This window comes from Cebus imitator, unplaced genomic scaffold (assembly GCF_001604975.1).
Source record: "Cebus imitator isolate Cc_AM_T3 unplaced genomic scaffold, Cebus_imitator-1.0 Scaffold238, whole genome shotgun sequence".
In the NCBI taxonomy this organism is placed as follows: domain Eukaryota; kingdom Metazoa; phylum Chordata; class Mammalia; order Primates; family Cebidae; genus Cebus; species Cebus imitator.
Window position 1 is genome coordinate 962,935 of NW_016107553.1, and position 17,048 is coordinate 979,982.

General features: G+C 45.7%; 1 protein-coding gene across 1 annotated transcript in view; it reads left to right on the forward strand.

Annotated features, from left to right (window-relative positions):
- The window catches only part of MYOF (myoferlin), a 190,280-nt gene that overhangs the window by 35,768 nt on the left and 137,464 nt on the right, over positions 1 to 17,048 (forward strand). The window contains exons 5-6 of the mRNA XM_037727745.1: positions 10,417 to 10,508; positions 10,657 to 10,767. Coding sequence (XP_037583673.1) covers positions 10,417 to 10,508; positions 10,657 to 10,767 — 203 coding nt within the window. The remainder of the gene's footprint in view (positions 1 to 10,416; positions 10,509 to 10,656; positions 10,768 to 17,048) is intronic.

Below are 17,048 nucleotides of genomic sequence, written 5' to 3' on the forward strand. Positions count from 1 at the left end.
GGTTTTACCACGTTGGCTGGCCAGGCTGGTCTCGAACTCCTGACCTCAGGTAACCTCCTGCCTTGGCCTCCCATACTGTTGGGATTACAGGCGTGAGCCACCATGCCTGGCCCCTTCTTATGTCTTATCCAGTCTGTCGCCAGATCTTATGTTTTCTTCCTTTCCATGGTCGCTGCTTGTGTATGTGTTTCTTCCCCAGGCCCACAGCCACCAGCCTGGTTGAGGCCTTCCTCATTTTGTGCCTTATTTATTTTAGCGTGGCAATGGGCTGGCCTCAAAACTCTCATCTATGGTTTAAAGTCCTTGCTTTCTTGAAGGTTTCAATACTTTGAGAAAGTCATAAAATAAACAAATACACTAAAAAATATGTATATAATGTGTCAGGTACCATGAAGTGATGTGACTAAAGAAGAAACCGTTGTATCCCATGAAGAATAGTAAATCAGGGTGGGGCATGGTGACTTGCGCCTGTAATCCCAGCACTCTGGGAGACTGAGGCAGGTGGATCATGAGGTCAGGAGTTCGAGACCAGTCTGGCCAACATAATGAAACCCTGTCTCTACTAAAAATACAAAAATAAGCTGGGCATGGTGGTGCTTGCCTGTAGTCCCAGCTACTCAGGAGGCTGAGGCAGGAGAATAGCTTGAACCTAGGTGGTGGAGGTTGTGGTGAGCTGAGATCTCATGACTGCGCTCCAGCCTGGGAAACAGAGCATGACTCTATCTCAAAAAGAAAAGAAAATCAGAGGAAAAGGGAAAGTAGTCAAGGGTAGCAAGGAAGGGAGATCCAGTTTTATGTGAGGTGGTGATAAGGTGACAAGTGAGCAGAGACGTAAATATAATTGCAAAAGTAATTGTGGTTTTTCACCAACCTAATATAATGAAGAACTGAACCATGCAGTTCTCTGGGGGGTTGGGGAGTAGAGAGAAGGAATATCCCAGGCAGGGAAGAGCATGTGCAAAGGTCCTGAGGCAGGAGTGCACTTGGGGTGCTGTAGAATGTGAGGAGGTCAGTCAGGTTGGGGCACAGGGAGCAGTGGGACTGTGGGAAGTTGGTGAGGTCAGAGAGACCACAATGTGTGCAGCTTTGCGGGCTGAGGCATGGGCTTTGGATTTCATCCTAAGTGGAATAGGAATCTGTTAAAAGTTTTGCTTATGATCTGACATGTTTTAAAAGGATCACTTGGGCTTTTTGTGTAGAGACTGGAGGCAGGAACCAGTTAGGAAGCAGGAAAACAATACTGGGAGACCATTATATATTTATTGTAAACAGATTGAAAACACAGTGCAGCCCTCAGAGGACAGCAGTGATGGGAAAGGACAAGCCCCCACCCTAAGGCTCTCCCTAACACTCATTTCAGGTATTTGTGTGCATTTCTAGAGATAGAGTTCATGTGCAGTCCATCTGAACCTGGACATTTTCATATTTTTGTGAACCTATGACAGGCATAATTCTAAATAAAGAAAATACGATGTGTCCTGTTCTAAGAGGGTCCTTCTAAGGTTCAGGGGCTCCATGAGTCACGCTGAGCTATGTTATACTTGGTGTTGATGCCTGCTGAGTATAAAGACCAAATGAGGCCAGGTGTGCTGGTTTATGCCGGTAATGCCAGCACTTTGGGAGGCCGAGGCAAGCGAATCACTTGAGTTCAAGACCGGCCTGGTCATCATGGCAAAACCCTGTCTCTACTAAAATACAAAAATTAGCTGGGTGTGGTGGTGCACACCCGTAATCCCAGCTACTTGGGAGGCCAAGGCACAAGAATCGCTGGAACCTGGGAGGCAGAGATTGCAGTGAACTGAGATCACACCACTGCACTCCAGCCCTGATGACAGAGGAAAAAAAAAAAAAAGACCAAATGAGCACAGGGTTACTCTGATATTATGATGACCAGAATTTTTAGGCATAACAGAGGTAAATTCTAGGCCAGTTATGAAGCTGGTCTTGATTACTTTTTCAATCTTTCCCTCCTCCCATCTTCCATCCCCCTGACTTTTGCTGGGCGCCCAGTGTCTTTAAGATTCCTGGCTCCCACTGTGGTACCTGCTGAGGCCTGCCCTCTGAGCCACATCCTGCACACTCTGTCAATTTTTTTCCTGTACAAAACTTACCTGTCCTGTGGCTCAGTCCTTCAAAGCCCTGCTTCAAGGTGCTTTCTGAGAAATTAATCGAGTGTTGGTATAACAGCTGCTAATAGTTAATTTCCCGGTAGCATTGACTTTTGAACTGAAGGCCATCAGTGACTTACTTGAAGGATGGGAGTAAGGATGGGAGTAAGGATGGGAACAAGATGGGAATTTTAGGCCCTATGGCCAGGTCATTGGAGGAGGTGGTTCTTTTTTTTTTTTTTTGTATTAATAATTAGAACATTATCTCTCTGTCCTGCAGATTCCACTGCATAGTTTACTGTTTTGCAGTGGAAGGCCGACCCTGCGTCAGCTCTGTAATGAACAAGGCATGATTTCCTGCCCCTCCATTGCCTCTGCTCTTCTGCTAAGCAGTGTGCCTCCCCATCCTCAGCTGGGAATCATGATCATTGGTTTAGTTTCCACCAACTAACCAATACACACACCTTGGTCAAATTACCTGTACATTTCAGAAACAAACTTTTTTTTTTTAAAAAACAGTCTGGGAGTAAGCTGTATGTTTGTTCAAAATATTTGTGTATTTTGGGCCCAGATTTTTTTTTTTTTTTTTAAGAGACAGGGTCTATTCACAGGCACGATCCCACTACAGATCAGCACGGGAATTTTGACCTGCTGCGTTTCCAACCTGGGCCAGTTCACTCCTCCTTAGGCAACCCGGTGGTCCCTCGCTCCCGGGAGGTCACCATATTGGTGCCGAACTTAGTGCCGACACCCGATCAGCATAGCGCACTACAGCCCGGAACTTCTGGGCTCAAGCGATCCTCCAGCCTCAGTCTCCCTAGTAGCTGGGACTATAGGCACGCACCACCGCGCCGGGCTCTTTCTGGCTTTTTCTACTAAAGTTCTGGCCTTTGAGGATCTGCTTATTGCTCAGTGTGGGACCGCTTCCCTCACCTGAAGCGCAGGGTGGGGCCAGAAGGGTTTTCTAGGGAATGTCCTGCCTATTGACTTTCCTGTTGCCATGGAGATGGCCTGTGCAAACAAGAGCCCTCACTTTGCATCTGCTGCTCCCCGGCCTGTTAGCAAACAGTTCCCAGCTGCCTGGGTCAGCTGTGCACCGTGCCCACATCCGCGCCGGCTAGACCCACGCAGTCCCAGGCTTCAGCGCCTGCGGGCGGTAACACCCCCCACAACCCTCAGGCACTGGGAGTGGGTGGGCCTTTTCAGTGTGAACTCTCTTCTTCCTCACTTTACAGTCATCCAACCAGCCACTCAGAAGGAATGAGGGTGAGAAAGGAGGAGCCTCTTGGTCACAGGAGGAACATGAAATGTTATTTTTAGAGGAAATGTCAGAGGGGAAAGATTTTCCCAGAGGCTAAAGAATGAAAGTTCCCTTTGCAGACAGCCAATGACTATCGCTTCGTGAGGACTTAGCATGTGCCAAGGGTACCCAGCCCTTTGCATTCATTACCCCACTTGATCCTCACACCATACCCCACATGATGGGTCCTACTTTTCCTCAGAGAGGTTGAGTAACCTGCTCAAGGTCACACGGCAGGTGTGTGTCAGAGTCAGCTCACTTTTATCCAGGCCTATATACTTGACTTTTATGTTATACCAAAAGTCTCTGAATACCTATGGGAAACAAATGTTGGTAGAATGATCAGTTATCTCTGCTGAAATAGAAGTGGTTTTTCTTCCTAATTATGGGGAAAAAAAAACATTTTAAATTCTCAGTATCAGTGTATTGCTACCTTTCCTAAGCTCCACCCTGGGTAAAAATTTTAAGCATTTTTATACTATTGAATAGTAAGTCACTTATGACGATATTCAGCAATGGACAAGATATATGAAGAGACTATATTGCATCTCATTTACTCTTTGCAGTGACCTCGAGAAATAGAGTAGATTTGAGCCTCAGAGGGGCTAAGGCTGGGACCCCAATCTGTTGTCATCCTGGCCCTCCCCTTGAGTTTCTAAAAGTGCCATCCTCAAGAACCTGTACATGTAAAAATGAAAGATACTGACAAGTTTTCAGATTGTGTGTGTGTATGTGTGTGCATGTGTGCACACACATGCCCAGGAGAAAAAAGAGGTACCGCGTAGAGCTTTTGCATTCGCTTCTCCCTTTACGTGGAATGCTCCTTCCCTCAAACTGCAATAGATGTAAAATCTTGTCACTGGGCCTCACCATCTCTGATCATCCAACCTAGAGCAGCCCCTCCCTGTCACTCTCCATCTTATGACCCTGTTTTATTTCCTTCAAAGCCCTTCTTATTAGGGAGCTCGTAGGAGCATAAGAATAGGAAAGGAGTCTACGTGAGCATATAGATGTTAGAATTGTGTTTTAGACAAGTACTCAGGGTATGTGCTGGTCCACACACCTGCTATATGTAACTCAGTATTCTCCACCATCTGAAACGTTCTTATCTATTTACTTATTCATTTGTTCTCTATCTACTGGATAGTAAGCTTCATGTCACTCTTGTTCAACGCCGTGACACCAGCACTTAGCACAGCGCCTGGCATACAGTAGGCTCTAAATAAATGTTTGTTGGATGAATGAGTGAACAAGTGAGTTTATGATGCTCCTACATGGATGACATTGACCATTTACGAAGCACCTTGCAGCTGTCATGTCAGCTCACTGGTAATGGGCCATCGATATGGGATCTTTCCACCTTGGCTCTCTGGAACAGCTCTCTAGTTCCAACTTGGGTTTAAGCTGCAAAGGGGTCAGGATACAAAGGGGTCAGAACACAGGAGAAACAAACCCCTCCCACAAAGCTCATGTCCCTTTGTAGAGAGATGTGGAACTCAAGACAGAGCTCACAGGAAGGTAGCAGAGCATGGTAGTTGAAAGCTGGGATTCTGGAGTCAGGCGGAAGCTGATTAGAGACCCAGCTCTACTAGTGTGTGGCAAGTTACTTACCCTTTCCAGGCCTCAAAATTCTCATCGTTAAATTGACTATAGTTTGGAAGTTTCGTTATGTTAGGGGACCAGATTTACACTCCGCCTGACACAACTAAAACAAAATACATGCAACAGTCGTTTTCAGATGTTGGACTTTGCTGGCACAGGACAGTGATCTCTAAGAGACGGGAGATCAATGAGGTGAGCCCTGTGAGTGCCCAGCTTAATGCCTAAGGGATTTGTTTCCAGGCTGCAATGCAAGGAAAGGGAACCCAGGCAGATCCTTGTTGTATCCCAGAGTTAGAGAGATGCAGGTGGGAGTCTAGAGATGCCAAGGTTACTGGTGGTCCAAGAGGAGACACACACACTCACACACACACACACACACACACACACACACACACACTCACACTCACAGAGAGAGAGAGGGAGAGAGAAGACTAGAGAAGAGAGGAGAGATAGAGAGAGCACTTCAGAGACTTGTAGAAAGTTCCCTTGAATCTTCAGCTGAGTACTGAGTGAGGAAACTACCTGAGGCAGGGCTGAGAAGAGCTTATGTTCATACCAACAAAGGAAAACACCTTGTAATTCATAGGGAAGTATTTGGCCTCCATATTGTAGAGAGAAAACAGTCAGTAGAAACTGACCCAGAAATGGCACACGATCATTAGGAGACATGGACAGTGAAACAAGTATTATGGTTCTTTTTTAAAAAATTATTTGTGTGTTTTTTTGTGAGACAGGGTCTCACTCTTTTGACCAGGCTAGAGTGCAGTGGCATGATCTCAGCTTACTACAACCTTCACCTCTAGGTTCAAGTGATTCTCCTACCTCAGCCTCTGGACCAGCTGGGATTACAGGCATGTGCCACCATGCCCAGCTAATTTATGTATTTTTAGTAGAGACAGAGTTTCACCATGTTGGCCAGGCTGGTCTCGAACTCCTGGCCTCATGTGATCTGCCTGCCTCAGCTTCCCAAAGTGCTGGGATCATAGGCATGAGTCACCATGCCCTGCTGAGTATTAGAATTCTATAGATTCTATTCTATAGAAGGTGGAGGATTTCTTGAGCATGTTAGTAGAGACATGAAAGATAATTTAAAAAGTTAACTTGAATGGCTAGAGATGAAAATTACAATATCTGAAATAAAGTGACCATAATTATCTCTCTAAGAATTTGCATTTCTAGTATTCTCTCTGCCCTCCGAATATATGTCCTTGTGCATGCAAAACCACCATTGCATATACTCCCACACACATGCAGAACAAAGTTAGAAACAGTTTCTGAATAGAAATCCCCAGCAAGGGATCTGTTTTGCTGTGTCGTAAGAAGATAACAAAAAGCCTAACAATATACCTAGAAGGAAATGTATTCCAATTCTTGCAAAAGATGTGTGGGCATGTGGCCAGCTGTGCGATCATGAGATTAGTTAGAATTTCAGTTTTGCTTCTTGTTGGATGGGTGACTCTTGGCAAGTTTCTTCATCTTTATAATGGGGACTGTGATACTTCCTCAATAAATAGTAGCTATAGGGCAAATGTGATATAATTAAGAGGGGAAATTACTTCAGTTTCCCGACGAACAACAAAATAGCTAATTTTTTTTCTTACTTTGTGTCAGGGACTATGCTAAAACTATTTCACATATAATTGCATTTAATCTTTATAACAATTATGAGTCAGACAGTCATCTTCAACTCACAAATGAGAAAAATGTGGCTGAAAGAGGTTCATTAAATTGTGTAGGGTCACTCAGCTCTTTAAGTGGAAGCACATGGATTTTATCTAGGTACCTTAAAATCCTCTTACACAGAGCCCAGACCTTCCAAAGGGGTGTGTGTGTGTGTGTGTGTGTGTGTGTGTGTGTGTATGGGTCTGAGGGCCAGGGTGCTAAAACTTGAAAGTGAGAGGTGGTTCTGGGGGCTATAGAATTAGAAAAAGGAAAAGACCTAGCTTATATTGTGAATTGTACTAACTCCCCACCAGGCACTGTGGCTCAAGCCTGTAATCCCAGTACTTTGGGAGGCCGAGTCAGATGGATCATTTGAGGTCAGGAGTTCGAGACCAGCCTGGCCAACAAAGTGAAACCCCATCTCTACTAAAAATACAAAAATTAGTCGGGTGTCATGGCAGGCGCCTGTAATCCCAGCTACCCTGGTGGCTGAGGCAGGAGAATCGCTTGTACCCAAGAGGGGAAGTTTGCAGTGAGCCAAAATTGAGCCATTACACTCCAGCCTGGGTGACAGAGGGAGACTCTGTGTTGAAAGAAAGAAAGAGAGAGAGAGAGGGAGGGAGGGAGGGAGGGACTCCCTGGGCAAAGCGTGTGTGTGTGTGTGTGTGTGTGTGTGTGTGTGTGTGTGTGTTTGAGATAGTCTCGCTCTGTCGCCCAGGCTGGAGTGCAATGGCGCTCACTGCAACCTTCGTCTCCTGGGTTCAAGCAATGCTCCTGCCTCAGCCTCCCAGGTAGCTGCAACTACAGGTGCCCTCCACCATGCCCGGCTAATTTTTGTGTTTTTAGTAGAGGCAGGGTTTCATCATGTTGGCCAGGCTGGTCTCAAACTACTGACCTCAAATGATCCACCCACCTTGGCCTCCCAGAGTGCTGGGATTACAGGCGTGAGCCACTGCACCCAGCAGACCAAAGCTTGTTTTAAATTAGAGAAAACAGAAAAACTGTGGTTTGGAATGAAATTAACTTGGTAGGGCAGTGTGGTATTGCTTATAAGAAGTTTTTCATATCCTACTATATGCAATACCTTGTCTTTAAGCTTTTAATCCTTTTCTTTCTCCTAGTTAGAAGACGCACTTCTGACCTTGCCCCATGTAAATGAGGCAGAGGGAGAAGGTGGTCTTCTTGTTCTGGGGTTGGTTGCTGAGGAAGTATTAGATAGCCCATGGGCTGAAGCAGGACTTTCTCACTGGAGCAGCTTCTCAGGCTGTTGGAAAATCTAATCCAGAAGCAGCTGTTACTGTGGAGCAGAATTCTCAGTTCTGATTTCTTCTAGTTCTGTGTTAGAGCAGCAGCACTGAAAAGAACTGAACTGGTTTGGGCTGGCTGTCTCTGTACGCAGAGAGGCTGACCTGCACTTTTTGGGAAGGCAGATTAAGTAGCTGCTGCAATCCTGCTGTTATCTGTTAAGATCTTTAAATAAGAATAAGAATGATTAAAGAAGAATGGGCCATAGCCCTGGAGGAAGATACCCAGAGAGGCTGAAAGGGAAAGGCATCTCATAAAAGCAAGAGCTGTAATTATCTTCTGATGGCTCTTTAGCACGTGATCTCTTCGGAGAGGCAGATTTACAACCTGTAAATAATTTGCAAGGTCATTGGACTATCTTCAATGATGTATCAGCTAATTTATTCATGCTGCAAATATTTACTAATGCCAACTATGTGTCAGACACAGCTCTAGACACTGGGGGTACTCCATACCTTTGATGGAGCTAACAGTTGAGTAGAGGAAACAGATAATCAATAAATACACATATGACATAACAAATGGTGATAAGTGATACAAAGAAAATAAAGCAGGGTAAAGGAGAGAAAACAGCAGGGTGAGGGCTGAGTGGGTGCTGGTTTAGATAGGGTAGTTTGTTCAGGAGAATCTTTTATAATGAAGTTTACAAACTTCATTCAGATTCCACCAAATTGGATTTTATGAGAGTTCAGCGGCAGCTGACACTCATCTCTGGTCTAACTCTGAAAAGAAAAATTGTTTCCCAAAAGAATTTGTGGTATATGTAGTATCGAGGGTGGGGAAAGGCTCTTTGATGTAGGCAAGATAAAGAACTGGTTTCAATAACTTTTTTTTTTTTTTGAGACAGAGTTTCGCTCTTGTTGCCTAGGCTGGAGTGCAATGGCGTGATCTTGGCTCACTGCAACCTCCACCTCCCGGGTTCAAGCGATTCCTCTGCCTCAGCCTCCCAAGTAGCTGGGACTACAGACACGTGCTACCACATCTGGCTAATTTTTTGTATTTTAGTAGAGACGATTTTCACCATGTTGGCCAGGATGGCCTCGATTTCCTGACTTCGTGATCCACCCGCCTTGGCCTCCCAAAGTGCTGGGATTACAGGCATGAGCCACCGCGCCCAGCCTTTCAAGAACTTTGTACAGTGATTACATAGAACTGGATGTGGGTAGTTACAAAGGGTTCTTATCTATTCAGTCATGCCCACATGCCCTGCCCAGTCCCCTGCTGATTCAGACCAGCTTTTACTGCCAAATACTAGCCAGAAGCCCTGTTTTCATATGCTTTTTATACATCCCTTTTTCTAGCATAGTGTCTAAAATAATAATGCAAGGTGACTGTTAAGCACTTGCCATATCCTTTTAATCCCTGCAACAATACCATTAAGTAGGAGCTGTCATTATCCCCATTTTACAGATGAGGAAACTGAAGCTCCAGGAAGTTAACCTGTACACAGCCTGAGTCTGAATTAGTCAGGTCTGCCTGCCTCCACATTCCTAGTCATTAGGCAAAGCTGTTCCTCCTTATCTTATAAGGTTCAAGTGCATGAATGAGTGAATAAATGGATGGATGGATGGATGGGTGAAAAAACTACTACTTTAGCCGGGCGCGGTGGCTCAAGCCTGTAATCCCAGCACTTTGGGAGGCCGAGGCGGGTGGATCACAAGGTCAAGAGATCGAGACCATCCTGGTCAACATGGTGAAACCCCGTCTCTACTAAAACTACAAAAAAATTAGCTGGGCATGGTGGCGCGTGCCTGTAGTCCCAGCTACTCAGGAGGCTGAGGCAGGAGAATTGCCTGAACCCAGGAGGCGGAGGTTGCGGTGAGCCGAGATTGCGCCATTGCACTCCAGCCTGGGTAACAAGAGCGAAACTCTGTCTCACAAAAAAAAAAAAAAAAAAAAAAAAAAAAAAAAAAAAAAAAAAAAAAAAAAAAAAAAAAGAAAAAACTACTACTTTGATTCTAATGGTTGAAGGAATTAGCTAGAGACAAAGCATCGTAACTGCACTGAACCATCAGAGCAGGCAGGCACAGAATTGGTCAGGTGATAATAACAAAATAGCAGGTGACCATCATTTATTCAAGAAATAATATTCAGCATCTCCTCCATGCCAGAGAAGTCAGCCTGCTCTTCGCAGCCACAGACTCTGGCCTCAATGCCTCACTGACCAGGAGGGCTTTGGTGAGGAGACCTGGGCTTCCACTCAGCCCTTTGCGGATGTTACAGTGATACCGCTGTGGCCAGAGTGGCAGAGATGGGAGGGGCTGGGGAAAAAGAGCGCAGTAGAAGCTGGCCACGAATCGTGCAGACCCGGCCACAGCCTTCAGGCGATATCATTGATTCCAAAACCAGGGCATGGAATGAGCAAAAAGTAGAGGCGAGACTTGGGTCGGCAGGTTTGGGAATTGCGGTTGAGGACCCGGGTTTCTACCTTTTCAAAAGCCACATCCCCTTTCAATGAACGGGAAGAGCCGCAAGGTTCTCTGGAAATCCTGGCCTGGCGTCAGGAGCGGAAGTTCCCGGGGAGAGCGCAGGTCACTAGGCCTGCAGGAGGTTTTCCTGAAGTTTTGCCTGCTTCAGTTTGTTCGATTAAATAATTGGATTTCGATGCCTGTTTCTCAAATGTAGCCTGGATTCCCATGCTGAATGTTTTTAAAACCACTCATGTCCCCCTCTCCCCAGATCCCGAGTTGCCTGCTGCCTTCCCTCCCTGCCAGCCCTCCACCTCCCCCACTTTCCTCCAACAGCCATTGGGAGTCACTCGTCTACACCATTGTCTCTGGGACTTCCTGGGTATAAGAATTAGTTAAAGGAAAAAGTCGGACTCAGGGTCCTAGGAATCTGCAAACACCCTTGTGAGAGATGTCTGGGGAAGCATATTCTGAGAAATGTTTTGGGAGACGATGCGGAGGCCGAGTGAGGGTGGGCGGGCAAGGGCAAGCGCCGGGTGAACTGAGAGGAGACGCAGCCCTTTCGGGGATTTTACCTTAGCAAGGGCTTCCTGTGATATGAGCTGCTGCCACGGCTGTGTTCAGAAAGAATTACTTACTCAGTGATGCCTGGTACAGCATGGGCAGGAAGGCTTCATTCAGGACTGAATTAGATCAAGGGACCCCCCCGAGTTAGGTCAACGGAGACTCTTGGGAGGGAAGAGAGATGGGTACAACTCAGATACAGCACGGGCAAGTAGGAATTGAGAGCCAAGGTCAGTGGATGGAAAATTCCTCAGAGGCAATGACAGGGTCAGGGAGATTCTGGCTAACCCCACCTAACAGGATTCTTGCTGAGGACATCCCCTGGGGGATGGCAGAGAATGAGAAACCCGATCAGATATGGAGGGTGATCAGATCTCAAGGATGGGGGTTGTTTGCTAAACTGAGTAGGATTCTTTGCTACCACTGGATTTCATGAGGAAGCATGCACAGGCCTAGGAAAAGGCACCACTCAAGTTTGGCCAAGCAGAAACTCTTTGTCAGCTGACACGGCCTCTCCTACCAGTCTGGTTCACAAGAGGCATGCTTGGTTCTTCTGCCTTTTGGCTTGGGACCAGGGCAGGAGCTTGATGGATCCTGGCCTAGGAGAGGGAGAAGTGTGGGGAAGGGGAGCCCGGGCCTAGCCTTAGAACCCCAGGGCCATAGGCCTGCCAAAGTGGCAAGGTACGACCAGCTGAGAGCCCACTGCTTCAAGGGTGGGGAGGTCACAGGCTTTTTAGGTTTCCTGCAGGGGACCTGGGAACAGTTTGGAATCATTTTTGTCCCCATTCCAGTTGGGGATTGCTGTCCCAGTTCAGAGGTCAGGAAGTTGAGATGGTGCCGCGATCTCTAGAGGCAGAAACAGTAGAACATGTGATTTATTTCTCAGCCTCCAACACATTTTTTCCTTCCTTCATGAAGGAATTTCCAAGTTACTTCTCCTCCAGAAATCATGTGGGCTGTGTCCCTGCCACAGAGAGGAACAACTTGGTATACGTCAGTTCCCCTGATTAGGAGTCAGTCGGCAAAGCCCTTACTCACTCCAGAAGCATGCGGCCCTTCACATCTGCGCCCATGCTAAAGGGGAGAACATTTTCCATTTTGCTTTTGTAAACAGACTATACTCTGTCTATTTTAAGAAGAAAAAAAACCGGTTTAAGCAGCTCTTAACCAACACTTGCAAGACTAAGCTGACTGGTTTACAATTCAACTCCTTTATTCCCCCAATCATAACATCTCATTTTAGGTAGTTACTCCCATTGCTTATATTTGATGTCACATAGAGACTCGGTTCCAAACTCTATGACATTCGTGGGCTGAAAGACAAAGGAGCATGACTGGTTTTTCTTCACTTTGAAGACATCTGCAGCTTATTAATTCCACAAGGAAAGCCGGAGGCCAGAGGACACTGAGATTCTTTGACTATAAAATTTCTTTTTGAGACGGTAGTTCTTCTGTTTCAGTGTTGGGTGGAGTTCATAGGGAGACTTACTTTTCCATGAAAATATAGAGCAAAGCTTCCCCATCAGTGTCACACTATAATATTCTAGGATTTTTATAGCATTAGTAACATAAAGGAAAAAAGGCTCTTGGTTCAGTGTCACCTCCTTTAAAGGAAATTGGCTTATGGTCAGACCACACTGTTCTTATCCCCTGTGTAAGAGGCCAAGTCATCATTTCCCAGTTTTTGCCAGTTTTTCCAGTATTTAGTATCCAGGCAACGTCATAGAAAATAGGCCAGGCCAGGAGTGCTCTGGGAGTCAATGCAGAGCTCAGACTTACTCATGGGCATATTTTCTTCAATTCACAATGAAAACTTCTAGAAGTTCTATTTGAATTTTTCCTGAACTCAACCTAGTTGTAAAAATATCTTTGGGATTTGGCCCAGTGCAGTGGCTTACACCTGTAATTCCAGCACTTTGGGAGGCTAAGGCGGGTGGATCACAAGGTCAGGAGTTCAAGACCAGCCTGGCCAAGATGGTGAAATCCCATATCTACTAAAGAGACAAAAAAATTAGCCAGGCACAGTGGCAGGTGCCTGTAAATCCAGCTCCTCGAGAGGCTGAGGCTGGAGAATCGCAGGAATCCAAGAGGCGGAGGTTGCAGTGAGCCGAGTCACACCACTGCACCCCAGCCTGGGTGACAGGATGAGACTCTGTCTCAAAAACAAAAAAAACAAAAATATCTTTGGGATTAAAGTCTTCCCAGGCCTTCATCTAAACACACTATTCTTACTTCAGAAAAAAAAAAAAAAAAAAAAAAGAAATTCTAGTTTTCTTTTATGTGTCCCCCCTATAAAAGCATCAGACTTTTAGGAGAAAGTCAATTTTTCTTTCCAATTAGGATATGGAACTAAAGGTTTCTAAAAGAAGGAATTGAGGTTAGGCTTTATAATTGGTTTCTGGTATTTTATTCCATTCCTTGTCAGTGATCTGTTACTACCCTCTCAGGAAGAAGGGAAACTAGCAGATATTGGTTGGGTCAGAATGGAGGTGGTAGAATCATTCAAGGCCATCAAAGGCCAGCAGACAGGCTTTGTGTTTTAGGCAAACCTGTTCTTTCTGGTTGACCATAAGCCCCGCAATTCCCTGTTGTATTACCAGCTCGAATTGCATCCCACATTTCTGTTATTGGCCTAAACTTCTCTCCTGACACTGTGAATTCTAGTTTGATTCATGACATTTTAAGACAATCTCCTTAAAGGTAGAAACCCTGCCTAGCATTCTGGATGGTCTAACATGGACATGTTCTAGGAGATTTTTTCTTCCCCCTAAATTAGAGAGCAGGACTTTATAAAAAAAGAGAAATTTTTTTTTGAGACAGGGTCCTGCTCTGTCGGCCAGGCTGGAGTGCAGTGGTAAATTCACGACCCACTCAGCCTCCCAACTGGCTGGGGCTACTGATGTGAGCCCCCATACCCAGCTAACTTTTAATTTTTTGTGTATGCCCAGGCTGGTCTGGAACTCCTTGGGCTCAAGTGATCCTCCTACCTCAGCTTCCCAAAGTGCTGAAATGACAGGTGTGAGCTACTGTACCTGGCCAGAACAGAAATATTTAACATTAGATAGTTTTCTGTAGACATATGTAGAAAGCATCATATATACAAGCTTAGTAGCAGATGGTTAGAGCTGGAAAGCATTTGAGAAATTTTTTCCTTCAATCCACTTGTTTGCAAATAATGAAGAGTTGGATGACTTAGCCAAGTACTTCAAGAAAGCTGGGACATAGAGTTAGGAATAGAACAAGGGTTGTTTTCAACTTGGGGCCGTTTTGCCCTCCAGGGAATAATTGGCAATGTGCCTCAAAGTTTTTGATGATCACAAATGGCATCTAGCTGAACAGTAGAGCCTCCCATAAAAAAAAAAATTAACGGGTTTAAAATGTCAGTAGTGCTGAGGTTGAGAAATGCTGGTCCCACCCCAGGCTGGCGCCCTTTCTACTTCAGCATTGTCCCAGCATGCTGCACTGTTTGTTCTAAGATTTATTCATTGATGACAGAGACTCAGGTCATTTTGACTTTAGCAGAAGCAAATCAGTACATGTTCAAGTGTGCCGTGTTGCTTTCTTAGCCCTAGGGTTAGTCTGTGAATTATGGAATTGCAAGGAATGAAGTGCAGTTTGTTTCTACATCTTTCATCTCATTTAGACATCCAATTGGTAAAAGTTGTTTCTCAGAGGTGTTCCGGGGACCCCAATGGCAACGTGGGTGCATCATTTTTGAAGTGACAGATGTTAGCAGTTGTATTATTCCCCCCAATTCAGTCTTCAGAAATAGGACTAGATTGGCCGGGCGAGGGGGTTCACGCCTATAATCCCAGCACTTTGGGAGGCCAAGGAGGGTGGATCATGAGGTCAGGAGTTCAAGACCAGCCTGGTCAAGATAGTGAAACCCCATCTCTACTAAAAATATAAAAACTGGCCAGGCGTGGTGGCCAGCCTATAATCCCAGCTACTTGGGAGGCTGAGGCAGAGAATGGCTCAAACTCAGGAGGCAGAGTTTGCAGTGAGCGGAGATCGTGCCACTGCACTCCAGCCTGGGAGACAGAGCAAGACTCTGTCTCAAAAAAACAAAAAACAGCCGGGCGCGGTGGCTCAAGCCTGTAATCCCAGCACTTTGGGAGGCCGAGGCGGGTGGATCACGAGGTCAAGAGATCAAGACCATCCTGGTCAACATGGTGAAACCCCGTCTCTACTAAAAATACAAAAAATTAGCTGGGCATGGTGGTGCGTGCCCGTAATCCCAGCTACTCAGGAGGCTGAGGCAGGAGAATTGCCTGAACCCAGGAGGCGGAGGTTGCGGTGAGCCGAGATCGCGCCATTGCACTCCAGCCTGGGTAACATGAGTGAAACTCCGTGTCAAAAAAACAAACAAACAAACAAACAAAAAAAAACAAAAAAGAAATAGGACTAGATTTTAAAGCCAGGCTCTGTAACCAAACCACATAGATTCAGTGACTTGGCAATATTAATAAGTGCCTTCACTTTCTATGAATGGATATATTGCACAAGACCAGGAAATTGCTATAGTACTGTTTCAACCAATTTACCCAATGATAGGAGCCCTTTGTACATGGTGTCTCGGAAGAGTGCACTTTTTGTACACAATACCATACAAGATGCTCAACAACTGTGATGAACTCTCATCCCTTCTAATATCACAAGCAGAATTTGTAGTTGGGGACAGGCGCAGTGGCTCATGCCTGTAATCATAGCAGTTTGGGAGGCCGAGGTACGCGGATCACTTGAGGTAAGGAGTTTGAGACCAGCCTGGCCAACATGGTGAAACCCTGTCTCTACTAAAAATACAAAAAATTAGCCAGGTGTGGTGGCACACGCCTGTAATCCCAGCTACTTGGGAGGCTGAGGCAGGAGAATCACTTGAACCCATGAGGCAGAGGTTGTGGTAAGTTAAGACTGGGCCTCTGCACTCTAGCCAGGGTGACAGAGCAAGACTGTATCTCAAAAAAAAAGAATCTGTAGTTGGCAATGGCAAAGAAATGTTTTGCCTCCAGAGGGATTAGAGTGAAATTTTCAGCCCTTTTTGGTCAATACAGAAATTAGTTCTCCCAGTCAATGCTGAGAATTGGTGGGAATTTTCTCCCATTTTGTTTGTTTTTCCTGTTGCTATCATACATTTAACCTCTACATGTTACAAAAATCACAATCTATTGTTACTATTTTTTTCTTAAAACAATAAACTGGGGGCCGGGCATGGTGGCTCACGCCTGTAATCCCAGCACTTTGGGAAACCGAGGCAGGCACATCACGAGGTCAGGAGTTTGAGACCAGTGTGGCCAACATGGTGAAACCCTGTCTCTACTAAAAATACAAAAATTAGCCAGGAGTGGCGGCATGCGCCCTCTAATCCCAGCTACTCAGGAGGCTGAGACAGGAGAATTGCTTGAACCTGGGAGGCAGAGGTTGCAGTGAGCCGAGATCATACCACAGCATTCAAGCTTGGGTGACAGAACGAGACTCCGTCTCAAAGAAAAAAAAAGAAAAAAAAAAAAAAGAAATCAAAAAAAAAAAAAAAAAAAAAAAGAAAAATGGAAGGATTCAAAAAAATGGAAGGATTCAAAAAAATGGAAGGATTCAAGTGAGCTTCCCACCTTTTTCCATGTAGCTGGAATTACAGGCATGCACCATCACACCTGATTAATTTTTTAATTGTTTGTAGAGATGGGGGTCTCATCATCTTTTCCAGGCTGGTCTCAAACTCCTGGACTCAATTAATCCTTCCACCTCAGCCTCCCAAAGTGCTGGGATTACAGGCATGAGCCACTGCATCCAGCCGCTCGATTCAGTCTTTACCTCTCGCCCCTCTGTCTCAATCATGACTGTTGAAATTTCTGGCCGGGAGTGGTGGCTCATGCCTGTAATCCCAGCACTTTGGGAAGCTGAAGTGGGCAGATCACCTGAGGTCAGGAGTTTGAGACCACCAGCCTGGCCAACATGGCGAAACCCCGTCTCTACTAAAAACACAAAAATTAGCTGGGCGTGGTGGGTGCTTGTAATCCCAGCTAATCTGGAGCCTGAGGCAGGAGAATCACTTGTACCCAGGAGGTGGAGGCTGCAGTGAGTAGAGATGGCCCCACTGCTCTC